The sequence below is a fragment of the Artibeus jamaicensis genome, unplaced genomic scaffold, assembly GCF_021234435.1.
Source record: "Artibeus jamaicensis isolate MK-2021 breed Jamaican fruit bat unplaced genomic scaffold, CSHL_Jam_final contig_233, whole genome shotgun sequence".
Lineage (NCBI taxonomy): Eukaryota > Metazoa > Chordata > Mammalia > Chiroptera > Phyllostomidae > Artibeus > Artibeus jamaicensis.
In genome coordinates, this window is record NW_026521486.1 from 2,777,797 (window position 1) to 2,802,974 (window position 25,178).

Genomic DNA, 25,178 nt, shown 5'->3' on the forward strand with positions numbered 1-25,178 from the left:
GGAATGACAAGAGCCACAGCGCCCGGGACCAAGGGAACACAGTGACACAGACACCTCAGCTCAGGGCACTGGGGCAGCGGGTGTGTATGTGTGTGTGTGTGACCATGGACATCAGGGGCCGCGCTGATGTTCCAGAAGGAGCTGAACCACTAATGACGAAGCCGCCCGAGCCCGCCACGCACCAGGCACAGCGCTGAGTCTGCGCCTGCATCGAATCATTAACTTCCCAACTGGCTGCCGTGGTCGATGGGGAGACCAAGTCACGGGAGGCGGAGTCTTTGCAACCTAGTGCTCCAAATGCCCACTGAGAGCAGGACCACCCACCTGCAGGCACTCCGTGAAGAAGGGCCCCAGCTCCGTCCTCAGCAGCTGCCTGTGGGGGGGGGAGACGAGAGAGAGGGAGGGTGGGAGTCAGACTCCACCGAGGGGCAGCGGGGGTCCCAGGGGCCCGCCCAGGAGCCATGGGCCACGTGCTCAGCCTAACGTGAGGGCCGGGCATGTCCACCTGTCCCCGCACTGCTGGCCCTGGGGGGCTGCACACTTTCATTGTCCACGGCTACGGCCCCCCAGCAACGCCGCCCCAGGCAGGGACCCAGGGACACGGCAGCACCTGTCCACACGAACCGTGCACACGACCTCACAGCAGTGGTGTCCGTGCAGCCACTGGGAGGAAACAGCCCGGATGTCCGCCCACAGAGGAGAGGACAACAGGAGGGTGTGTTTTCTGTGCAACCCGAGTGGTGTTCTGAGTGGCCGTGGAAAGGAGCGAAGTCCTGACACCCACTCCGACATGAACGGACCCCGAAGGACTGTGCCCAGGGAAGGAAGTGGCCACGAGATGCCTTGTGCGGACTGCGTGACGCCACCCTACGAAGTGTCACCCCAAACCGGCAGGTCCACCCAGACGGACAGACGGGCATTGGCAGGGGCCGGGGGAGGGTAAGGAGGAGGGGTTGGTGATGGAGACGGTCTTCTCGTCGGGGGATAAAAATGTTCTGGAATTAAATAGCGTGATGGTCGTACAAACTTGTGAACAAACTAGAGCAACGAACTGCACATGTTACAAGGATGAATTATGTCTCAAAAAAATACACAGACAAAATAGGGGGAGCGGGGGCAAGCGAGGGCCAGATGTCAGCGTCCCCTCCCCGGTCACGGTCTCAGCCCTCCCCGAGCCCAGGCACCGCCTGGTCTCACAAGGGAGCAGAGGGGAGTGTCGGGAAGGACAAGACCCGTGGCTCCAGGCCCAGGCTCTCGTGGGATCGAACCTAGTGACCAATTATGGACTTAATCACAATTAAATTCACTTAATTTAATGAGGCCGCGTGATGGTGAAGAGCTGGGGGCCGGGGGAGGTCCTGAAGGGCCTGAGGGCCCTGAGTCAGGGGCTTAGGCCCCGGCTCCACAATCGACCCATGACCTTTTCGTGCCTCAGTTTCCTCATCTGTGAAGTGAGCAACGAGGCACCCACTCCTCGGAGGTGCCATAGAGCGTTTAAGGTGTGTGAGCACCTGGCACAAGGCCAGCAGAGAGTGAACTCTCGAAAGAAAGGCCGTTATCAGCACTTGATGCTGCCGGCATTTCATTTTTTTGGGGGGAGCGGGGGTCCGGGGAGAGTGTGAACGCAGTCCCCCACTACCAAAAATTACGCAGCTGAGTCTCCTACATTTGGGGAAAACGCACGGGTTGGCACATCCGGACTGTAGCGGAAAACCCTCGCCCTGGGAAAGGCGCCTTCGTGACCATGGGACCTCCTTGCCCTGCCAGGTGAGCACAGGCTTCGGTTTTGAACTTCCGTTTTAGCAGCGGCTAAAATGCTGCTGCCCCAGACAACCTACCTGGCCAGGAGCTGCACGTCTCACATCCACTGCTCTCTACCTGTTTCTCGGGTAAAAGATGCTGGGCTGTCCGGGGAGCCTGGGGCCTGGGGCCGGCACCCCATACACACTCCTGAGGGGGGCTGCCTGCTCCATTCGTGCCCTAGGGCTGGTGACGGGGGACGTGTGGTCTGGGGTCACAGTCCCCACCCCTGTGTGGTTTGTGCTGATGGAGCGGAGCGGGGGGGGGGTGCAGACGGCTGCAGGGCTGTCCCTGACATTTTGCTCAGGAATGCAGAACCATTTCCTTATGTTCTGTTGTTTAAACACCGAGCACATTCTTTAGGCCCCAATTCCTTTTCCCTCAGCAGAGCAGAGCACAGCAGAAAATGGAGGTGCTGTGGGCCCCACTGAGGCCCTCGGGGGCTCCTGGGGCCCCACCCCTGGGTGGCCCTCGGAGTCCGGGGAAAGCAGGACAGACCGCATGTCAGGCCTGGCAGGCAACAAGCCCCTGCTCCCGCAACTTCACCAGCCCCCTCCCGCTTCAGGCCTCAGCAGTTGGTCCGCAGGCGCCCTTCCAGCCTGGCCACACGGCGGTGGGGAGGGTTCACCCCATCCCAGGTGACCTTTTATTTCCGCTTGGAGTTGGCAAGAAGGTCTGCTGTCTATTTTTCCCCAGAGAGGAAGGGGAACAGCTCAGAGGCAACCACGCCTCCTTGTAGGAGCTGTGTGACCCTGGGCAAGGCTCTTGACCTCTCTGATCGCTGGCCACCTCCTGTTAAAGAGCACGACCACGCCAGGCCTCACGGATTCCCTTGAAGCCAGGCCATCATGGGGGCTCCCTGCCAAGTGCCCATGCCTTGGCCACTCACAGGAAATGAGGGACATGCCCCGGCTGTAACGGCTTTTCCGGGAACGGCACCCCCGTCATTAGGCAGGTGGGTCCTTCCTCTTTAACAGAATAAATGTCTTTCCTGATACACCAGCGGGGAATGTGGGCACTTTCTTGACCCACCGTCAGGCCCTGCCCCATTTCCCCTGGAAAGATGTCCTCAGGAGGGCTGGTGGACTGGCCGGGGCCTCCCACCCTGGCACAGCCCCCACCCCCCTCACAGACTTGGGTGGGGGCGGACGGGGCAGCCACTCACCGGACACCTTCGTTGAGGCTGAACAGCTCCTGATCAGGCAGCCCCTTGCGCTGGAAGACGGCAATCACCCCGTTGTGGATGCTGCGGGTGGGGAGAGAGGAGCGCTGCATCCAGACGGCCCAGGGCCCCTCCCTGCCTCCCCCAGACCTCCCTTCAACCCACTCTCCCCTGCTGCCTTCCTGCCCGGCTGGGCAACAGGAAGGGCCCGGGCAGAGGCAGGGCGCTGGGACAGCAGGAATCCATGGTCCCCGTGGGACCCTCGGTTCCCACCCCAGCCCCCAGATCCTGTGCCCCCAGCCTCCCCCGTGCCCCAGGCACCTCCCGGTCACCTCTCCAGGACGTCCCATGTCCCCCGCACACACTCTGCTTCCCTTCCTGTGCTCTCAAACCCTCCAGCCCCGGCCAGAGACTAGGGCCGCCTCCTGATGGCCTCACCATATCCAAGTCCACTGACTTTGCCACCCTGGGCTCCTCTGTGGCCCCGAGCCGGCCCCTGCTGCTCCCGCCTCCGAGCACCAGGGGCCACGCTCTGCACCGGCCTGGCCGGGGAAGCTGCCCGCGGGGCCTCCCTTCTCCCTTCTGCCTGGCTCCTTCCTTCAGGTCACAGGCGGCCGCCTGCTTTGGCAGCACCTGTCAGCCCGGACGGAATGGTTACGTGTGATTTGTGAGGTTAACTTGTTTCCGCCATCTTTACAAAGGGCATGAGCTGGGCCCCGTGCTGCTCATGGTCACGTGATGGCACCTGGCTCAGGGAGCAGCTTGGTGCGCACTTGGTCAAGTTCACCCTGACCCTCGCCCACCAAACTCAATCAGCCCTGTCTCCTGGATCTCTGAGGCACCCCCCCTCTGCCTTCCGGCTCAGGGCCCCTCCTCCCCACCTGGGCCTCTGATTACGCCCACCGGCCTCCCCACGGCACCCACCGCCCAGCACAGAGCAAGGCCTGGACGTGGCACGCGAGGCTCCTCGGAAGTGACCCTTCCCTGTACTCCTGGGCATCCCGCACTCTGATCCCCTAGAATGCAGCGCCTGTCAGGGGTGCCACGCCTTTGGGTCTTTGCACCCACTGCCCCTTCTGCCTGGAGGGCCCTCTCCCTGTCTTCTAGGTAAGCTGCTAGTCATATCAGAGCCTCTGCTCAGAGGCCACTGCCTCCAGGAAGCCCTCCTGATGCCCTCCTCATTCTGTGCAAACTCGTGTCCCAGTACTTTGCTGATTCACTCTCCTATTAGTTCCTCCCACCAGCCACCCATTCCCAAGGGTGACAACCAGGTCCCGCTGCCCTCCACCCAGCACCTGGCTGCTGCTCCCTGAGGTTCACTACCTCATGCTGGCCACATGACTCTTGGTATGCAGGGGACAGCTGGACACGTGATGCTGGTCACATCCCAGGGCAGGAAGTGGCCACAGCGCACCTGGGGCCCTTGTCTGCCTCCCTCAGCTCCACCCTTCCCAGCAACAGGGGCCTGGCTGCCCAGTTCTCAGATGAGGAGACTGAGGCTCAGAGAGGCCGGTGACCTGGGGGGTGCGGGGTGCCACAGGTCCGGGCAGGGGCAAAGCCCCACAGCCCAGGCAGGTGAAGGGGGATCTGGGTAGTGTTGGGGACGTGCCCAGGTTCCACAGCTAGCCCCAGCTGAGCCAGAGGCTGTGACCACACCAGACACCTGTCCCCTGACCCAGGGTGCCCGGCTCCTCTGGGGCCAACACTGGAACGCTGCTTATTCATGTGTCCAGGGACCCGCACCCTCTACCTGGCTCCTGTCTGTGGGACGGGGTCATGTGCCGGCCTGCCCAGCCTCGCCTCTCGGTCACCACTGGGGTCGTGTCCGCCGGTTACCAGTCCCTGGCGGACTCGGCTCCCCAACTGCACTAAAAAAAGATGAGACTCCAATGGGAAGTCAGTGGCCACCAGGAAGCCAGCTGTCCTATGGCAGCCGCCCCCTGGAATCCTGACAGCTGGGAACTCTCTCTCCGCCTCGTGGGGGCTGCTGGGGACCCAGCCCCGTTTGCCTGGGGGTGGTGAGAGGGGTGGGGCCCGGGACCTAGAGGCCTCGGCGAGCCGCCAGGCCTGGTCCGGCTGCTCTCAGGGACCTGCTCTCACCAGCCTCTCTGCGCCCTCCCTCTCCTTCCCTTGGACCCCCCCAGGGACTCCGGCCCACTCTGGTTCCACAGCCCCCACCCCTCACCGAGAGCGGATGCCGCACCGCGTGGGTCTGACCGGTTGGGCCGGCAGTCTGGACCCTCAGCGGGTCTGGCCACTCTGTGACTCCTGCCTCGTGGCCCCCGTCCTCACTGCTCCCTGGTCTGGAAGCTGGCCTTCCGCCCACCCCCCCACACCTGTGTGGGGCAAGTATTCAGCCCCTCTCCTTTTTGGCGAGGGGAGGTCTATTTGGTTTACTCTTTAGCCTCCACCCCCCAACTGGCACTGGGGCAGCCGAGGTCGCTCACGGGGGTCTGTGGGTGACCCAGTGACCTCCCTGCATTCTGTCTGAGCGCCCCACCCACACTGTCCACCCCCAGCCCCAACCTGGGCGGGCTCAGGGGTGGGTGTGGGTGTGGGTGTGGGTCCCAGCCGCGAGCTCCCCAGCTCTGTGCCTCCATGTTCCCGTCCACACAGTGGGCTCGTCACTGCAGCCCCTAAAGGAGACGCTGTGGGCAGCAGGCCGTGCCCTGCGGGCCGTTCGTCATGGCGTTGCCCGCAGCGCCTCTCGGGAGGGGCGTGACCCCAGAAGCGGCCGCCCCAGCTCAGCCATCTGCCCTGTGGTTTTCTCAGTGTCTTCCTTCTAACCACACAACACGAGGTGGGGACTGTCATGCCCAGGCCGCAGGACACCGAGGCTCCGGGAGGCCGAGGGCGGCAGCCCGAAGCCACACAGCTTCACCGGAGCCTGGAGCCCCGGGCCCTTGGTCCCCCGCCCCGCCCCACCCCGCCCAAACATGTGGGTAGGGGTGTGGGTGGGGGCCGGGCCGGGCCCAGCTCCTTCCCGTTCCTCTCCAGCTGAGGTTCCATGTTCTTTCCAAAGACCAAGTTGGGTAAACAAGAAAACCTCACTACAAGCCCCTGGGGGAGGAAGGGCGGAGAAGGTGAAGGGACCTCGTGTGACTTCTCACCCCCCACCCGGCCCCAGAACAGAAGTGAAACCCCAGTTGTTCCAGCCCATGGCGGCCGCGAGCCCAGCGGTGGGCAGGCCCAGCCGGGGGCAGGGCCACGGTCCCAGGGAAACTGCAGGCGGCCTCTGGGGAACTTCCAGGAAGAGACCCTGACCCATCGCCCACCCCACTGGACAGCCCCTCCCCCACAGGACCTGTCCTTCCCCATCCCACGGAGGAAGACAGGAGGCGGGGCTGAGTCCCAGCCTCTCTTGCCCAAGCACTGGGTGGGCACGGGTCAGAGGTGCAGGACCCGCAGGGAGGCTCCGGGGCACCCAGGATGGGCCGAGATCAGCCACTGAGGCTGGTGGGACGGGGCTGCCCAGGGTTGGGGGTGCTGTGGTGAGAGTGGGAGGAAGGGCTGATCGTGGAACTCGGGGGCACCTGCCGGTGGCCATCCCGGCCCGGGCTGAGACTAACGTGGGGCCGTGTGGCTGGGACCACAGCATCGCCTCTCTCAGCGTTGCACACACCTGCCCGGCAGAGAGCGAGTGGATGGGGGCCTCCTCCGGCGGGTCAGCGGATGGACGCTCAGGGACCCCTGGAGGTAGGGCCCTGTCCTCCCTCGGGCCCCCACCGGCTCTGGACCAGGCCTCCAAGGGGCCTCCTCCGATATCTTCCTCACTGCTCGGCGCCCGCAGAGGGCCACCCAGGGCTGGGCAGGGCCGGTTCTCCCTCAGGCCAGCATGGAGACCTGGATCCTCTCGGGATCCCACACCCAGCCAGTGGCCCAAGGGAAGGGCTAGATGGGTGGACAGACGCAGGCAGGGGTGCCGGGCTCCACCGGGTCCCCACGGGTCCCCTCAGGATCTTCCTGATGCCATCTGGGCTGCTTAGTGCCCACCCCAGCCCCCGCCCACTTCAGACTGCCCGGGCGCTGCCCCTCTCCCTGCCCTGTCCATGCAGGGGAGCCCATATCCTCCTCTGCACCCCAGGGGCCCCACCCAGCCCCCAGGACCACCGGCCTCTTCTTCATGCCCTGGGCTGCACGAAGACACCGGGTGAAAGGCACCAGGAGGCAGGTGTCTCAGAACCTAATCCCACCCCCGTTTAGGCCCCAATCTGACCCCCCGGAAAGTAGGGGTGAGAACAGACCCATGGGCAGGTTTGCCTGCTCCCCAGCCAACAGGCACCACTCGTACCCTGGCTCCCGTCCACCTGCCTTCAAATCCCCCACCCGTGTTCTCGCCGAGCTGGAGAAGCCCCACCCACACCCGCTGCAGGCAAGGGCTCGGAGAATTTCTCGAAGGCTCACCTGCCCAGGTAGGCAGGCACCTGCTTGGGCTCTGACCCCCTCCATCCTGACAATCTACAGAGGGGAGAAGGGGCATGCCCATGTCTACCCACGGCTGCCCGGGCCTCACGTTCCCACCTTCTGAGCTGGGGCGAGGGTGGTGGTGGGGCCAGGCATGTGGTGGGAGGGACGCCCAGAGCGTGGCTGTCCCGCGGCTGCTGTATCAGAAAACCACCAGCCTAGTGGTTCACAACAAGCCCAAGTTGTTTTCCTGGCATCCTCAAGGCTGAAAAGTCCAGGTCAGTGTCAAGGGCCTGAAACCAAGGCACGGGTGGGCTGGCCCCTCCCACAGGCCCCAGGGCAGAGCCATCTGTTCCCAGCCTTGCCCAGCTCCGGCCCTGCCCAGCTCCGGCCCCGCCCAGCTCAGAGAGGCACCTGCACTCCTGAGCTTGTGGGCCCCTCCCTCCATCCCCAGCTTCTCAGCTTCCGCCCCGGTCTCCCTCTCCCAGAGTCCCTGTGGGGACATGGCCGCCTGGGTCATCTCTCCATCCAAAGATCCTTAACTTAGTCACATCTGAAAAGGCCCCTGTGCCTTGCAATACCACGTACTTTCAGGTTCTGGGGAACAGGGTGTCCAGCTGCTCAGCGCTGCTGAGATCCCAGAGGGGAACACTCTGTGGGCATCAGGCCAGGGCCCCTCCAGGACCGGGGGCAGACTCCAGCTACTCCCCGAAGCCCACTTCGCCCAGCAGTGGCTGCAAGGGGACCTGGGTTCGGACCCCAGGCCTTGTAAGCTAAAGAGGGTCACCCAGCTTTGGAAGTGAGTTTGTGGGGAGCGTGACGAGTGTCACCGACCCCACGCAGGAGCACCCTCTACCCGCTCCTGCCTGGCTGGGCACCTCCACTCTGATGTCTAGGTGGGTGCAGGGCTCTCCAAACCTCAAGCCTGTGGGCAGGTCAGGCCTGGCAGGTAGGGGCCAGAATCGCTAGCACCCTGCACCCTGACCCAAACACAGGTGCAGGGGACCTGTGTTGGGGTCCGGGGCGCTCCCTCCACCCACATCTCGGAACGTGACCTTCACAGAGCTGGAGGCCCCACGCACATGGGCCAGGCCTTGGGGAGGGGGGGCATGAGGGACTCCAGGTGGGACTGGCAGGTGAGCCTTCCAACCCTCCCCGGAGCCCCAGCCTGCAGCCCTGGGCGCGGGCTTGGGCAGGGGAGAGACCTGTCTGACCACGCGCCTCCTGGTGGTTCTAGTCTGTGGTTTGCAAGGGCAGGCCAGGGCGGGCCAGCCTGGCACCCACCACTCACTCAAACATTTCCTGCACACCACAGAACCCATGAGAACGGGATGCAGGCTGCCGGCCACGTGCAGGCAGCACCTGGCTGCCCCGAGTTCGTCTCCTGCCGGCACTGAGGCCGGCCTGCGAACCCCTGACTGCTTTGCTTGTGTCCCATTTATTTCCTGACTCCAAGCCTGAAGCTCTGGGAGCCTGTTAACTCTTCGCTGACTCTATGCCCTGCGAGCGAATAAGTGAATGAACAAATGAATGAACGGCTAAGTGAGAACACGAATTCTATTTGTGTAAGAACAAGCTGTGTTTTTTTTTTTGTTTTTGTCCATGTCCCATGTCCAGATGAGGCACAGGCACAGGGAACGTAGGGGGTGTGCCAAGGTCACTGTAGTGGGTTGGACAGTGTCCACCTGAAATCTCAGATCTCATCTGGAAACAGGCCCTTTGCAGATGCCATCACTTCAGGACCTTCAGATGGCCACCCCGGATGTGGGCGGGCCTGAAATCCAATGGTATCTTTATGAGAGAGGAGGGGGGCTGCACACCGAGACACGGAGGAGAGATGGAAGGAAGACAAGGCAGAGACTGGAGTGACTTGGCCACCAGTCCAGGGTTCACCGGGAACCGGTAGGGGCAGGGAGACCCTCCGCCAGAGCTTCTGGCGGGAGCACGGCTCCGCCAACACCTTGATTTTGGACTTCTGGCCCTGGAGCCACGAGGGAAGAAACCTGTTGCTGCAAGTCGCCCTGTGGTGCTGGGCTATGGTGGCCCAGGACACCAGTGTGGCCACACGGAGAAAGGGCGGCGCACCGCAGACTCCACTCAGCAAGGAGGACCCACACAGACTGTTCCGGCACAGACAAGGCTGTTGTCTGTGGGCCCGGTGGGGGCACTGCGAAGCCCAGAAGGGGCCCTGGCCCCCACCACTGTCACTCAGGGGCACTGCTGAAGGCGCGTTGCTCCCTTCTTGGCTCAGGCCGCCCTTGGCCTGGGGAGGGAGAGGAGGACTCTGGCCCTGCCACCACCTGTGTGAGCGGGTCTCCTGGGGCTCCGAGTCTCCTTCTGCACCTCTGAACTGGGGGTGGGAGTGGTTGTGATCTCTCTTTCCCTGGGCTGCAATGGTGGCGAAGTGAGCCAAGGGACACGAAGGGGCCTGGCACATTGCAGGAGTGCTGGCCAGTGGGGGAGCTGACCGCGAGCCTGTGGGTGCAGGCCGTGAGGAGGGGTGCACTCCTCGGCAGCCCGCCGGGCCCAGGCACAGCACAGGACTGGAGTACCACAGCTCCCTTAAGTAAAAGGCAGTGGGGAGACCAGGTGACCCCTCCTGGAAGACTCAGAGCAGGGCCTAGGGTGCCCTCACCTCTGTTTGGGGGACCCCTGGCAGGGCCGATCACAAAGAGTGCCCTTCACAAAGCAGCAGACTCCGAGGAGCTCCCCCAAACCTCACCCCTCCAGGTCCACCCTGACCTGAGTTCAGGCCTGAGTTGAGCAGAGGACCCACTGCTTGCCAGGCCCTGTGCTGAGGGCTTCACTGCCCATCTTCACACCTAATCCCTGCAACAGCCCTGGTGGGAGGGAGGTACTCTTGTTAGCCCATTTTATGGGTGAGGAAACTGAGGACCAGAACTGGTACACAGCAGGGAAGGGGTGGAGCAGGGATTCGGACTAGGACTGTTGGGCGCCTTCCACTAAAACCACGGCAGAGACAGGACAAGGAAGGCTGCTCCTCTCAGTCCCATGGGGGGAGGCACAGCTGTAAGACGGTGTGAGAGTCCCCAGAGCCCTTCTCTCTCGGTCCCACGTGGGTTTGTGGGGAGGAATGTGCAGGCGCACAGACAGACAGGGAAATGGGCAGAAACGTCCCAGCCCTCAAATAGTGTGCAACTTGGTAGGGGACCGAAGACAAGCAGACGATGGCAGTGTCTTGTTTGGTGCACAGACGGGAGGGTCCCCGGCTGGCAGCCCCAGGCTCCCCACGATGCTCGTGAAGTCTGGCCAAGACTACAGCCCGAGGAGCATCTGGCAAGACTTCACTGCCAGGTGTGTGTGTTGGGGGGACAGCACCCACAGCCCCCCTAAACAGCCTGCCTCACACTCTTCCCTTCCCCTCCCCTCCCCTCCCCTCCCCTCCCCTCCCAGTTGCCTTTTGGTGGAAATATCTACTTTTGAAAAGGGCCAATGAGCAGACAGGCTGGGGAATCCCACTAAATAAACCGTCTCTTTTCCGGATCCCAATGCTGCTCTTCAAACAAAGCTTGGGGGTGAGGGGCCTTCCCACGCCCCTGCCTGTCTGGGAACGGCCCCTGGAGGAGGGTCGGCTAAGGAATGCGGGGCAGCTGCTGCACCCCTGCGGACAGCTGGGAGGACAGGGGCCGCTCCGGGGGAAAACCGCCCGCCCGCCCGCCCCCGACCTTAATGCAGAGGCAGGAAGCGCAGCAGCCAGCAACCTACCGACTGCGCCCGCGAGGCTCATCTGCTCATCTGCGAAATGGGAAAAATACTTCCTGCTGTATTATCTCCCAGGTTGCCATGAGCACTGGATCGGAGACGTGGGAAGACCACGGGCGGGAGGCCGGCACGCGGCGCCGCCCACTCAGCCGCCCACGAGCCAGGCGCTTCTGGACCAGCCCGAGGTCCGCGGTCTTGTCCCTCCGCTCTAGAAACACGTTGCACTAAACTTCCCTCCCAGTCCGTACAACTCCGGCGGAGCAAGTTCTTGCAAACAGTGAAGTGCCGCGGTGCCCACGGCTCCATTCCTCGCAGGGGGCCCGCCCTCTACCGCAGACCCGCTCCAGGGCGCCCCCTCCTCCTACTCTGGGGTCCCGGGCCCACAGGCGGGCCGGGAGGGCGCGGCCTTACCTGTTCCAGGTGGCGTTGGCGCAGGCCCGGCGCTGCTGCGTGCCCCGCTCGTCCCCGGAGGCGGCAGCCGGCTCTCTCTTGCCCAGGTCACTGAGGCTGGGCGAACTCATGAACTTCAACCTGCGGAGAGTCCTCATGGTGACCCCAGTGGCCCTCTCCGCGCCCACGCGCGGCCGGCGCCGCGCCCTGCGCCACGCCGCGCCGCGGGCCCTGGCCGGCGCTGCGCTCTCTACGAGGAAACTTGGGAGAGAGCAGGAAGCCGAGCGGCCCTTCGGGGTCCCGCCCCGGCCCCAGGCCTCCGCCCCAGGCCGGGCGCGGGCCGGCCCTCTGGGTTAATCATTGCTCCGAGCGGCTGCAGCGTGGAGTGCCTGGAGCGCCGCGGGCAGCGCGGACCCGGCGCAAACAGAGGCCGGGGGCGTGGCCAGGGGCAGGGCTTGAGGCCGGGGGGCGGAGCAGAGGAGGCCCGGAGTGGAACTGGAAAGGGGGCGGGGCTGTGGGAAGCGGAGGCGGGGCCACGAGCTGGGGGCAAAACTGGCGCCTCCGCCTTAAATCCCCTCGGTCAGCCCAGCCTCCGTCCATCCAGGACCGCTGCACTCTTCCAAAGGCCACACCTGCCCATCGGAAACCAACACCCACGGTAAGAACGACCAACAACCCCTAGCGCCCGCCCCGCCCCTGCGGACGCATCCACAGGATGCTCGGTGGCTCCTGTTCCCCCAACCCCGAAATCCCCTCCTCTGCAATGCCTCAAACAAAGTCACCCCCTCCTTCCCGTCCCTCCCCACGAAGGCTGTGCTCACACACATCCCTCAACATCCTGCCACCTGGACACAGGCGTCTGCATGGCTCTCAGGAAAGCAGAGCCAAGCCTTCAGCCCCCTGGGGTGCCTCAGGCCCCGACCCCACCCTCCCTGGCTGCTCCAAACGCTGTCCTCCAGCCTGGGACTGGAGGAGTTGCCAGATTGGGGATCGGAGGAATCGGGAGTGGTCTCTCCAGCACAGAGACCTGCGAAGCTGTTGCTACCCCTCCCACTCCAGGTCTCTGGGATGATAAAAACAAGTGGGTCCCCTAAGACCTTATGGCTGGTGGAGAATGCTCCCGTGGAAGGGAGCCCCAGGCCGGATTTGCACAGCACTGGGACCATGAGACGGGCCGTGGGACCTGAGACACTTGATCTCAGGCCCATCTCCTCTAGGAGGTAGGAATTTACCGCTTTCCAGTTGAGGAAACTGAGGCTCAGAGAAGGAAGTAATTTGCCCAATGTCATTCAGTCAGTAAATGGCAAAGCTGGGCCTGACCACCCAAGCCTCCTGAGCACAAGGCACAAACCCGCCCCCTGCCCTGCCCTGCCCCAGATTCTCGCATTGCCACAGGTTGACCCCGCACCCCGGCCTCTGCTTCTGCCCTCGGACGGCAAGGCAGCATGGCTGCCCCGGTGCCACCGGAGCCCTGGCCCCATGTCTCCGACCGATGCTCCCTGTATGAATCAGTGAGGGGAGGGGGGCTGATCCCAGAACCTCAGCCTGAGAAGGAGGCCCTGAGAGCCCCCCGCACCAGTGTTGTACAGAAGAGGGAAACTGAGGCCCAGAGGCCACTGGGTCCCCTACCCCAGAGTGAGTGCCTTGCACTCCACCCTTCATGGTGGAGCAGGCGGAACCTGCTCCCTGGAAAAAAGGGTCCCCACCGGGGGCGGGGTTGGGGCACGGGTGCCTGTGGCCGGCTCGGTGTGACACAGTGTGAGGCCAAGTCGTTCCCACTCCGAGACAGAAACCTGGACCTCAGCGTGAAGCATGCAGGGGACGGGGCTTGCCACAGCTCGACCGGGCAGCTGAGGGGCTTCTTCTGTGGCTCCGGGAGCCAGGACAGTCCCCACCTAGGTGCACAAGAGCTTTGTGAGGAGACATGGTCCAGTTCAGACCAACCAGCATTTCCCGAGTACCTACTGTGTGCCGGACGCTACCCTCATCCTAAGGGGGCGGAGTCTTGGCCGACAGACCCTGTGACCCTGTGCTTAAAACTGAGGGCGTGGACACCTTCGGCTCCCAGAGCTGCCATCCCCGAGGCTGGGACCCACATGACCTCACAGGTCGCCCCTGCCTCGCCTTCACCCCGCCAAGCCCCAGGTGGTTCCTCACCCCTTTAGAAACATCTATGGATTCTGCGCCCTCTACCTCCCTGTCCCCTCCCCAGGCAGAGCGGAGGGGTCTCTGGCCAGGATGACAGACGCCTCCTGATTGCTCTCCCCGGGCCACTGCGAAGGTGCCTCCCTTTCTCCGACTCCCTTCACCCTGGGCTAGGCTCAGAGACTGCCCTCTGTCACTCCGTGGCTTTTTCACCCTCTGCCATAAGCCAGAGCTGGGCGACTTCTGTATCACCTCGCCCTGCACACTAGGCACGCTGCAGTGTCTGGCGGAATGGCCGGAGAAATGCCTCTCTCCCAGGAAGAGGTGGTCCCTCCGATGGGCGCAAACGCTTAGGGAAGGGTGGGGAACTGCCCCCGGTGAGGCGCAGCAGAGCGGACTGGGTGGGACACCTTGGGAGAAGCTTTCCCACGCTGCAGGCGGGCTCTGGGCAGAGGGCGGGCTTTGTTCCCCGGGCACAGTGGGGTGTGAGGAGGCGGCGGTGGGAGGAGGCTGGACTGCTCAGATAAGAAACTCCGGGGATAGGGGAGGCAGGAGGAGGGGAGAGAAGGGAGAGAGGTGGTCAGGAGGGCGCCTGGGTGGAGAGGGGCCGGGGCTGCGGCAGGGTCTGGGAGAGGTGGCCGGCAGGGAATTCCAGACGTAGGAACGGTCCTGGGAGTGAAAAGCCAACCACAGTCAGTGTGAAGGGAATCAGCGGAGGCACCAGCAGTCCTCACCCCACGGCCCAGGGCCAGTTGCAGCGGGGACGCAGGGGAAGGTGCTCGGCAGAGGGTGGGCTGGTGACTGGCGGAGGGGCACACATAGGTGCTGGGGGGGGGGGTTGGCAGCCCAGGGGAGCCGCCAGCAGCCAGGGCCATAGACTCTGAGATAGAGGCCAGGAGGGGACACAGCCATGACAACCCCGCAGAGCAGGGGCAATTGCATGCATGCGTTTTGCATGGCCTGCAGCGTGAGGGGGGAACCCCAGCCCAGAACTGCAAGCAGCCAGGGTTTCTCACAGGGAGATCGACATGCAAACCCTGATTTCTGGCTTCCCGAGAAGCATCAGATGACCGGGCCTCCTGGGCCCAAGGCCCCACGTGACGGCTCTCACAGAACTGCCGCCCCTGCAGACAGGCCCGCACTGGCTTCTGGGACCTTCCAAGCCTGACACGGGTGGGGGATTGAACAACTGTATTGAGGGGTGACTCTGGGCGGGGTCCCCTGTGCCTGACACTCTGGGAAGGGAAATGCTCTCTGTCAAAGGGAACACGAGGCTAGGGGGACCCATTCCTGGGCCCCAGAGCTGCCAGAGGGACCTGATGGCACGGACCACATCCTCTCCTCCCCTGGGACGCTAAGTCCCGTGCCCCCCCCCCCAAGTCAGCAGGATGTCAGGAGCTGGTGCAAAACTCCACTATCCCCTTCTGATGGAAGAGGAGGCCCTCAACTAGGTGGCCAGAATGGGGGTCCATCTGGCCCTGACCCTGAGGGCCTCAGTTTGCCGGTCTGTGAGATGGAGGAAGTCAAGGGTGGGACCCCAGTGAGACCCCTCCTTCTTTTCCTCCCTCCCTCCCCAGAGCTGCTGCAGGGGAGTTGGAGAGGTGAGAACCCATAAAGTACTTTAAAGGCCGCCTGCACCCCCGTAGACAGACGTGGCTGGGGACGCCAACCCTGGCATCTCTGATCCCTCTGCCTGCACCAAGGGGCTGGCCCAGGGCCTTCACATCCACAGGCGCAGCACTGGGGCCCGCAGGACCGGCCTGGCCCCTGCTGGGGACCCGGGAGTTGGGATCTTTGGCGGCAGGGCCTGCGTGACGAGGGCTGCTAAGCATGTGGGACGGGAAGGGGGTCGGTCCCCTGGGCTCAGCAACCCCCGAGCCTGGCACAGACGGGGACCTGGGGCCCAGGGGTCAGCGGTGAGTCAGTGCAGGCCGTGAGTGGGGGGCTTCGTCTGTCCCCAAAGGGGCTGGGTGAGGGGCAGGGCAGAGGGAGGCCCCTGGAGTCCTTCTGCCTCACCTAGTCCAAGCAGAGCTGGTAGGCAAGGGCTGCAGACAGAGAAACTGAGGCTCGGGAGGCCAACGTCACAGTCAGCATGGAGCTGGAGCGAGGCCAGCGGAGCCGGAGAGAGACTGTCCCCGGCTGTGCCACTCCTGCTGGCCAGTCTCCTGCCCCCTGGTGGGCAGGCCTGGTGTCCCCCCCTGCTGTCTGGGAAAGTCCTTCCTACTGGCCGGGGATGCCGGGGTCAGGGGACACCCAGGGAGGGGCTTACCAGTGTGCCGGGCACCGGGAGCCATCGCATCCCTACTCTGGGGTGGACAGGGAAGGGGACACACCTGTCCCAGGAGGGGTGAGGCGGGACGGGGACATTCGTGTTGTCACGGTGCTCGCCAGCTGTCACACTAGTGAGGACAGCTTGTGTCTTCCAGGGACCCAGCACAGAGCGGCCCTGAGTAAACAGCAGCTGCAGTTTCTTTACTTTCCTCAGCATCTCGGACGGAGGCGGAGGCGAGGAGCAAGGGGGCGGGTGCTAGGCCGAGGCCACCCTGGCGCTGCCCCTTCAAGCCTCCTGCCCAGAGACGCCACCTCGCCCGCCTGGTACGCAGCCCACGCATTGAGTAGGACACAGAGGCGGCGACCTGCCTGCGGGGCCGGGTCTGGGGATCGAATGCCGCTCTCCTGCTGTGGGTGGAGCTGGGACCCCAAACACATGCTGAAGTCCTAGTCCGAGTGCCTGTGACAGCGGTTTTATTTGGACGTGGGTGTGATCAGGTCGAGAGGGGATCTGACTGGGGAAGGGTGGGCCCTGAACCCTGTGCCTGACACGCTGACATAAGACCAGGTGGAGACACGGAGGAAGGTGGCCGTGGGGGAGGGAGGCAGCGCCTGGACGGTGCAGACAGGCGGCCGCCAGCAGCTGGAGGGGACAAGGAAGCGTGACCCCCGACCCCGTGGCCTCAGACTTCAGCCTCCAGGCCTGGGAGAAATGTGTCTCTGTGGTCGGCCAGCCCGTTTGTGCTGATTCAAGGCAGTGCTTTCCCCTCGCAGGGCCTGCTCTTCCCCAGCCCTGGCTCTGACCGCGGCGCCCAGGCCACCCCGCCCGAGTGCGGAAAGGCCAGCCCCAGTGCCCCCAGACCCCTCTTCACCAAGTTCTAGGGTCGGGACGCACAGGTCCAGGAGTCCAGCTTGGGAGCAGGGCCTTCTGCCGGAGGCGTCACACGTGGCCCTGGCCCCTGGGTGTGGACAGTGGGCAGCGCTGGGCCTCTCTGTGCCCACCCAGTGCCGGGGCCCCATGGCATTTCCTGACCTGAATACGGGCAGCGGCCCTGCAAGGCAGGCCTCGGGATCACCCCCACACAGGGCGGACGTGCGGACTGAGGCCACACAGGGCAGAGGTGGACGGCCTGGGCCCGACTGCCAGGTTTAGTCTCCCCCCGGGGCCCCTCTTGGCCCGCAGCCTTTCCCTGGAAGGATCCTTGGAAGGAAGGAAGTTTTCTGTGGATTTCAGAACTCACGCTGGTCAGGCAAGGCTCCGGAGGGAGGGGGCCGCGGTAACAGGGAGGACCTGATGGGGAGGTGGGGTCTGAGGAAGTGCTTTCTGGCCCATGAACCCCCTCACTGCGCCCCCTGATGGCCCCAGAGGCGGGAACCCCTGTCCCAGCCACCCGCAGATCCGGCTGGGGAAGGACAGCGTGGTACCACGACTTGGCCTGTGCTGCTGACTTTGTGAATGAAGCCCAATCGCCCAGCGAGGAGGGGGCCTTAGGAGGGTGCTCCCCTCGCCACCCCTACTTCCACAAGAACGCAGTTCAGTCCATGAAGGGAGGGACTAAATGACGGAGAAACTGAGGCTGAGGTTCTCTGGACGGGCGGGTGGGGCCCCATCTCCCCATGGGGGTGAGAGGCACCCCTTACTGAGTACTTTTCCTAGCCGGCCCGGCCCACATGGCCCCACGGTGACCCTGCCAGCACACGGAGGTCCCGGATCCTGATGTCACCTGCAGGGTCACAGGCTGGCAGGGGGCAGGACCAGGATGGGTGCTGGAGTCCCCATTCCAGTCTTTGGCTTCCCCCAAGGTGGGTTGTGGACTGAATTCAGGCACCCCCGGTGGAGCCTGGGACCTTCCCCACCTCAAGCCCCGGCAGGTACTGCTCCCCTGCTGTCCTCTCCGTCCCTGCTGGGTCCCAGGCCCCGGCCTGGCCCTGTCCCTGAAGCCTTCTGGGCCCCCAAGCCCCTAAGGGTCAGGACCATCCCACTGCCACCCCTTTGCGGCAGCCAGAATGCATCTTGTGGCGAGCAGTCACTTGTCCCTGTGCCCACGTGTCCTGCACTTCCTGCTTGTCCCCCCACTTGTGACCTGCACCGCGGGCTCAGAGGGAGGCCCCCTCTGCCGGCGGGATGAACTCCAACTTTCCGTGCTGGGCGGCCAGGACCCTCCACAGTCCGGGCACAGCCTTCCACCCCTTCCTTTTCCGCTTCATCTCCCAGTCTGCCCCGCCGGCCCCCTTTCTCTCACCGCCCCACCCCCCTGCCAGGAGACAAAGCCGTGGCTTGTTCTCCAGACTCCCTGCCTGCTTCCCACTCTGGCCTTTACCCAGGCTCTGCCCTCCGCCCCGGCTGCCCGCCCCGCCCCTCCCTCTGGTCTCTGGTTCAGTGATTCCGATAACAGCGGGAGGCAGGGCAGCCTCGAGCTGGGGGTGGGCTGTGGCTTCCGCAGGTCGGAGCTGACCTCTCGGGCTGTTCAATTACCTGTGCCTCAGTTTCCTCCTCTGTAAAAATGGGAATGTGGGAGAGGAAGAAACCGCACCCTCGAGGTTCTTTTAGCTGTTCTAATAACTAAATAGATGAGACAGTAGCAAGAGAAAAAAAACAGATTTCCTGTGTACGTACATACGTACGTATGTACAGGAGCCCTGCCCGCAGGAGAGAGCCAGAAACCTCGAGGGCATGGCGGCCTCGGGGGCAGAAGGGGACGGGGTGCGTGAGGCCCCCCGAGGCACCGTGGGGGTTCTGGTCACAGCCGGACGTCCGGAAGTGCGCGTGCCCCGTAATGAGTGGTTTGCCTCACGGCACAGGCCGGTGAGAAGAGGCAACCTCTGACACACTCTGCTTACGAGCCCGGCCCTGCTCCCAGGTCCTGCTAGTGACGGGGAGGTGCAGACCTTCCTCGTGAACCCACAGCTCAGGTTGCTTTTAGCTCAAAACTATGCACGTACCACAGAGGCATCTCTTTGGGGTGACTCGTCCTGAACCCCCACAGAATCCTGACGCCTTCCTCCCTGGGTGAGCCCAAGGCTCTGAGTGTATCTGCAGCCGTGAAATGCTGAGAAGGGGCCTGGCCCGAGGGCCACGGTCACCAGCTGCCCCATGCGACCCAGTGCCCACAGGCAGCAACTTTCTCCTCCCGACACGACTCAGCTAAGGGTCCCCCGGCCACCGCCCCCTGTCATGTGTTCCGTCTCAGGACAGGGTCTGCCCTTCCCCGTCAGACCAGGCTCCCCCGAGGCCATGGCCCCTGCCCGCACAGGCCCCGCACACGGACCGGTCTGCGCTGATGAGGCCCCACCTTGGGCTCCCCTCCCCTTGCTGTAGAACCCAGCCTGAACCAGACCCCTTGCAGGACAAGTTCTCACACTCGGGATCTTATCGGCTGGCCTGCCTTCAGGATTCCGATGAGCTGACCCCACAAGAACCCCTGACCTCAGATGCCTCCTCTCAGTACTTCCCTGCCCATGGACACCTTGGGGCCCCTTGGCGGTCAAGCCCCCCGTGTCCCTGTTGGAGATGAGTCCAGCCCCTCCCCCCCGCAGACTGCTAGATGTCTCCCACCGCCCCAGGGGCTGCAAACCCTGACCCGCGGTGCGGGTTGTGCAGAAACTGTCCCCACTTATAGGTGGGACAGACTCTAGTTGCCACAGAGATCGGACAGGAATTCCCAAACCACACCTGGCCTAGGCGGGGCAGATCAGGGCAGGAGACCTGCACAGACGGAAAGGTGAGTCACCGAGCTGGCAGGTGGCCGAGCCGGATTTCCCTGGACCCTACGTCAGTCTGAGTTTTGAAGGTGAATGAGACAGAAGCGTCACGCACCCAGGGAGTGCTGGGCAAGAGGTCGGCACCTGGGGGGAGGGTTGGATGACCGGCTGAAAGGCCATGAAGCCGGACGGTTTGAGAACCACGCAACCAGGAAGCTCCTTCCGACACCATCTCCTAGACGCGCTGGAAGGAAACATCCCAGACGTCTCCTGAATGCACGAGTGAGCTCGTAAGACAGTGAGGAGCGTTACCGGGGCCAGGCTGACGATGCTCACGTCATCGCTAAGACAGCATTGCTCCTGCGGTTACACCGCACAGAATGCGGATGGCAGTGAGGGCTGGCGAGGTGCTGGCGAGGCGCTGGCCGTGTGCAGCAACGCTCACGGAGCGGCGGCGTCTCCACACCTGGGCGCACCGAGGCCTCCGCCCCTGCGGCTGTGGGTGAAATGGGCACCGGCCGGCACAGAGCTAACCAACAGTCACCTCGCAGGGCGGCCTGACCCTCAGCCCCTCACCGGGCAGGTCAAGGGGGCAGTCCTGCCCGGGCTGAAGCTTCCCCAGTGAAAGGTTTATCTTGCCTTCATCACACCCCGTGCATCCGGTCTGCTCACGTGCCCTGACTGGGAATGGAACTCATGACCCCTCACTTTGCGAGCTAACACCGAACCAACTGGGCCACATGGGTCAGGGCCAGCACCCGTACTCTTCGCGGTTCTACTCTACCAATGCGCTCTAAGTGGTCCTGATGGGGGGCTCAGATGTCGGAAAGGTCTTAGTTTCAGGTGATAGCTAATAAGCTCAGCAATCAATGCATGTAAAAAGCTATGGTTTCAGGAACTGAAGGTAGGACCCCGACTGCAGGAGACCACACCCAGTCCCACCACTGTGCCTCCGGAGGAGTGCAGGCCATCCGATGGCACCGGAGCCACTGCACTCCAGGGTGGGATGTCCCCCGCCCGGGGCACAGATGAAAGAACACTGCAGCTTTCCCCTGGATTGACTTTCCCCGAATTCCACCCCCTTTCCCTACACTTTTCTTCTTATAGGAAGGCTGGAAAAAGGAATTTAAGACGGTCTGTCTGTTAGGGTACAGACCACTGTTGTCTCAGATCGCCGGCATCTGAATGAAGCCCCCACAGGGATTCAGCCCCGTCTCTGCCTGTTGAGTGTAGCAGGTGCCAGGCAGCGCCAACGCCAGCTTTCCGGTCTCAACACAACGGTTGCCACCGGAAAGCGCTGCAAAGCCTGGACTTGAAGTGAGGGTGGTGGTCATGGGGGACCTCTCGGGCTGGAAAGTTTTCAGTTTTAAAGTTACAGTTAATAATCTTTGTAACGAATGCATGTATAAAACACTACAGTTCCAGCAACTGAAGGTATCACCCACCCCGACTCCCGGAGCCCACAGGCGTTCGACCTTCGTGCCCCAGGAGGGTGGTGGGTGGCGGGTGGTGGACACGGACGGAGAATCCCCCCCAGCAAATGAAAGGCCGCTGGGAAACTGCAGGACTGCAGCTGTTATCAGATTAACCCTTCTCCTGAATTCCAGACCCCTTACCTAGACTTTTGTTTCTCCTTATAAAAGGGGTCAAGCTTGAAATGAAATGTAAGACGGCCCTTTAGGGCGGCGGTCCCCAATCTTTTTTGGCACCACGAACCCGTTTTGTGGTGGGGGAGACTGGTGAGCCTCGCTAGTCCCACTGTCCATGGGGAGGGGCCGGGGGCGGGGCTCAGGTGAGCCTCACTCCCCTGCTGTGGACGGTGGGGAGACGGCAGGTGGAGCTCGGGCGAGCTTTGCTCATGGCTGGGGGTCGGGGACCCCTGTTTTAGGGCACGTAACCTGCCGTCTTCTCAGACCGACAGTGTCTGAATGAAACGCTCCTGAAGATTTAATCCCTGTCCCTGCTGGTTGGGTCAGGCAGCACAAATGCTGACTTTTCCCACGTCTGTGGCAGCCTCTGGAGGGAAGGAGGGGTGCCGACACAGGTTCAAACCAGCAGTCAGAAGACAAGACCCCAAGCAAGCAGGGTGTCAGACAGCAGGGGTTTCAGGGGGCCGCACCCCCCCAACACTGGGGAGCTGGGAGAAAGATCTGCCCACGGACACAGATGTGGAAGGAAGGGGCCGAGCAGGAGGGGAGGAGTGAGAGGCGACCTCACACGCTCCGAGACCCCAAGTGACCACAGAGGATGGGCCACAATGAGAGCTTATTAACGAAAGGCGGTTCAGGGCAGCTAGTCCGGGCCTAGGCTGGTGTTTTCCCTAACAAAGGACAACTTTTACCTTCCAGAAGCCTGTCTGCTGTCTTTGTGCACCTGTGGAATGTCAGAGTAACCTCTCTGTTCCCCAAAGCCCTGGGGCACCAGCTGAGACCACACCCCCCTGGCAGTCACTGTTACCCTGTTCCCTGCGGAGAGTTTGCTCTCGTCTCCCTCCTGCAGGGGAGAAGTCTGTGATCTTCCTTTCCTCCAGTCCCAGAGCTCCCCCCCCCCCCCCCCCGGCCTTGCTTGCTGCCGCCCCTCTAGGCTGTCACCAGTGGGCCTCACGCAGCCCCCTTGGGGCCCCTCCTCTGACTGCCCTCAGGGAGTAGGGTGCTAAACTGCCATTCTCGGGGGGCCTTGCTGAACCCGTTGAGATGTTGCTTCCTGGCAACAGGCCTCAGTTGGGCTCAGATAAACTCACCCAAAATTCTCTGTAGGTTTGAACGTTTCGCTACACTGACAGAGATGAGAAGGAAAGTCGCCAGGAAAAAGCTCCGAGTCCCCTGAGGCTCTGGCTGCCCCCGCTGTCTGTCACTTTCTGGTGGGGAAACCTGAACAATAACATGAAAGTGGCCCCAGGCTGCGGGGGCGGGTGAGGGGCGCCCACAGGCCAGGCCTCCTGAATGTCCTCCGGTAAAGCCAGGCTGGAAATGAACTCAGGATGCTGAGCAACACATCACACAAGCAGTCTGGCCCCCATGAGGGAGCAGAGCAAACAACAGCGGACTGCACTGATGTCCCCCAGTGCTCCAGCTGCAGAGCGACTGGAAAGAGTCTGTGAAAGGAACTTGCTCGACATCATTCAAAGCCACGAAGGGAAAGTAGAATAGAACAGGGCGTGTGGCCGGAGAAGGGTCCTTCAGAGAGCTGCCCACTGCAAGGGACGATGGGATGACAGGTCCCACCCAGGCAGGTCCCGGTGGGGAGTCACTCCTCAGGCACAGAACGTCTTTGGTTCGAGGTTCATCTTCATCTCGAGCAGACGCACGGTCTTGCTAACTCTCCTTCGATCCGATCCTGCCTCGCTCTCTCCCGCCTTCATACAGCACCTTCCCTTCCCCCCTTGATTCCGAACACAGAACAGGCTGCAAACTGCCACCTGGGAAGCAGTCTTCTCAGTCTGTGGGGATCCCATTTCCAGGTGTGCCCTCTATTTGGCTCCGATGCATTTTTGTAAAACTCCTCCCCAGGTTGGGCCGTCCCTACACGGACAGATGCCGTGAAGCCCGGTGCCGGTGGGAAGCCAGGGTTCAGGGCATCAGCCACCCCAGTACCTGCTTCCTGGGTGTCTAGGGCTGTGAGAGTGGACAGGACCTGGGAGCAGGGACCGTCGCCAGTCTCTGCGTTGACTTCCCTGTCTTTCCTTGGTGTCCCTCGATCTGTGTGAAAGTCCCTACTTCCTCAAGTGTCTGACATCTGGGTCACATGGGTTGCGCCTGAACAGATGCACTTCGAGGTCCATTGGAGCTTTCTGCTCCTGCTGCCTGACAGAAGCCCAGCTGGGAGGAACCGTACTCATGAGTGGGCCCAGGAGGTAGCACGCTGTTCCCCGCCACCCTAGGTCACGGCCTGCCTGCCAAGCCGGGGCCTGGAGTCCCTCTGCTCACGTCCGAATAACTCCTGAAGGCCAGTGGGCCTTTTGCTGGGGGAGGGCGTGGCTTCGAGGGCCCTCCCTTAAAGGGCTGAGGAATGAGCCCCGCCCCCTGTGTGGAGCATCCCCGGTCCCCACAGATTTGAGTGGAGGAGGGAAAACATTGCTTTAGTAGTTCAACACATTCGACTCTCTCACAGATTGAGGTGAACTCCTCATGGACTTTGAAGGTGGTAACACATGAAAGTTCAAGGCTCCGGGGCTTTGCTGGGTCCCGTGTGCCAGCCCCTTGAGGATGCCCCACTCCTCTCCCTTGCGGTCAGGAGAGCCTGGATGTGCTCCAGACACAGGTGCTCGGAACAAGACAGGTCACAGGGGCACTGAGGACGCTGCTCAACGCATCACATGGGGACCCTTGATGGGGGCCCCTAGGAGGGTCGTCCCTTGGATCTCATTACCAAGAAAAGCTGTGTTTTCGTCTTAAGGGCATTATGAATCCAGTGAGTCATCCTCTTTCCCTCTTTGCTTTTCCTGCTAGGAAGCTCAGTCCAAAAACTCTGTCTATAACTCACACGTGTACTGGAACTCCCAGCGTGTCCTTTCTAAAAACAAATCTGGGTACATCTTATACCAATTACAGCAATAACACAAGCACAAGCACCGCATCACAAGCGCTTTCTAACAGCCAAGCACAGGCCTGAAGGGTGTCTCCGTACAGTCAGGCTGCGGCGATACGGTCTGAGGCAGGTACCGCCAACCCCGCCGTCCAGACTGGGCCAGGGAAGCCGTGGGAGGCGAGGTGGCCGGGAGCAGGACAGCAGACACAGTGCTTCCCCGGCGGCACCCCTGGCAGGGGAGCAGCGGGAATCCGCCTCGCCCGCTTCCTGGGCCGGGAGAGGTAGGGAGCAGAGACCGGCAGGGTTCCTCTCCCAGGGGGTCTGGAGGGAAGGGGCGCTTCTCCCAGGCTCCGCGGCCCCGGAGACATCCAGCCCTCCTTCACTCACCTGGCTCACACACCTGCGTGCGTCAGGGGTCCCACACCTTGCTGGCCCTAAGCTTGGGAGCTGCCACGGAGGGTAAGCAAGGGCACTTCACGCAAACCGTCTGGCCCTCCTCTTCAGGCCAACACTACGGGAGCCGGAGGAAGTGGCCTGGTGGCCTCAGGAAGGACGCTGGGAGACCCTGTCCCCAGGCCCTCCCCACCCTGCTGTCACCCACAGGAAGCCAGGCCCAAAGGCCCCTGGAGTTCCTCCAGCCCAGCTGCCCATTTTACAGATGGGAAGACCAAGGCCTCACATGGGGGTGGGACATGCCGGGTCTCCCTGGAGCAGGGCTGTGACAGTGAGTGAGAAAAGCAGCAAAAGGTCCCACTGGGTGCTGGGCAGCCCCACCAGGCCCCGCGGAGGGAACTGACCGCCCGGTCACGCAGCAGGTAACCGGAAGGGCTAAGACCTGGGGACTGCCCCTGTGGTTAGCAACTCTGCACCTCATCCCATGTAATGCCACAACAGTCCACTGGGAGGGGCTCTGGAGTGGGCAGCACAGCCCACAAGGTCAGTCAGGGCAAAGCGAAGAGGTGACCCGAGGGCCCCTTGGCCTCCCCAGCTTTGCCCCTGTGCAGCTGCTGCCCAGAGCTGGCGGCGAGGCTACTCGGCTGGTGCTCACCCAGGC

At 63.0% G+C, this 25,178-nt stretch overlaps 1 protein-coding gene and 1 non-coding gene across 5 annotated transcripts in view; both read right to left on the bottom strand.

Annotated features, from left to right (window-relative positions):
- PRR5 (proline rich 5) overlaps nucleotides 1-25,178 on the bottom strand; it is a 45,578-nt gene that overhangs the window by 10,899 nt on the left and 9,501 nt on the right. For 2 of the 4 annotated variants that reach the window (XM_037160345.2, XM_037160344.2), the window contains exons 2-4: nucleotides 11,501-11,620; nucleotides 2,966-3,046; nucleotides 325-373 (exon numbers count right to left, since the gene is read on the bottom strand). In XM_037160345.2, the coding sequence (XP_037016240.1) occupies nucleotides 325-373; nucleotides 2,966-3,046; nucleotides 11,501-11,610 (240 nt within the window). In that variant the 5' untranslated portion in view covers nucleotides 11,611-11,620. Of the gene's footprint in view, nucleotides 1-324; nucleotides 374-2,965; nucleotides 3,047-11,500; nucleotides 11,893-25,178 lie in introns of those variants that run through there. The other 2 variants (XM_053662166.1, XM_037160342.2) reach the window with 1 other exon arrangement.
- Nucleotides 1,608-1,775, bottom strand: LOC119060613 (U1 spliceosomal RNA). Its single transcript, XR_005084614.2, has one exon. It is a non-coding gene; the product is annotated as a U1 spliceosomal RNA (small nuclear RNA).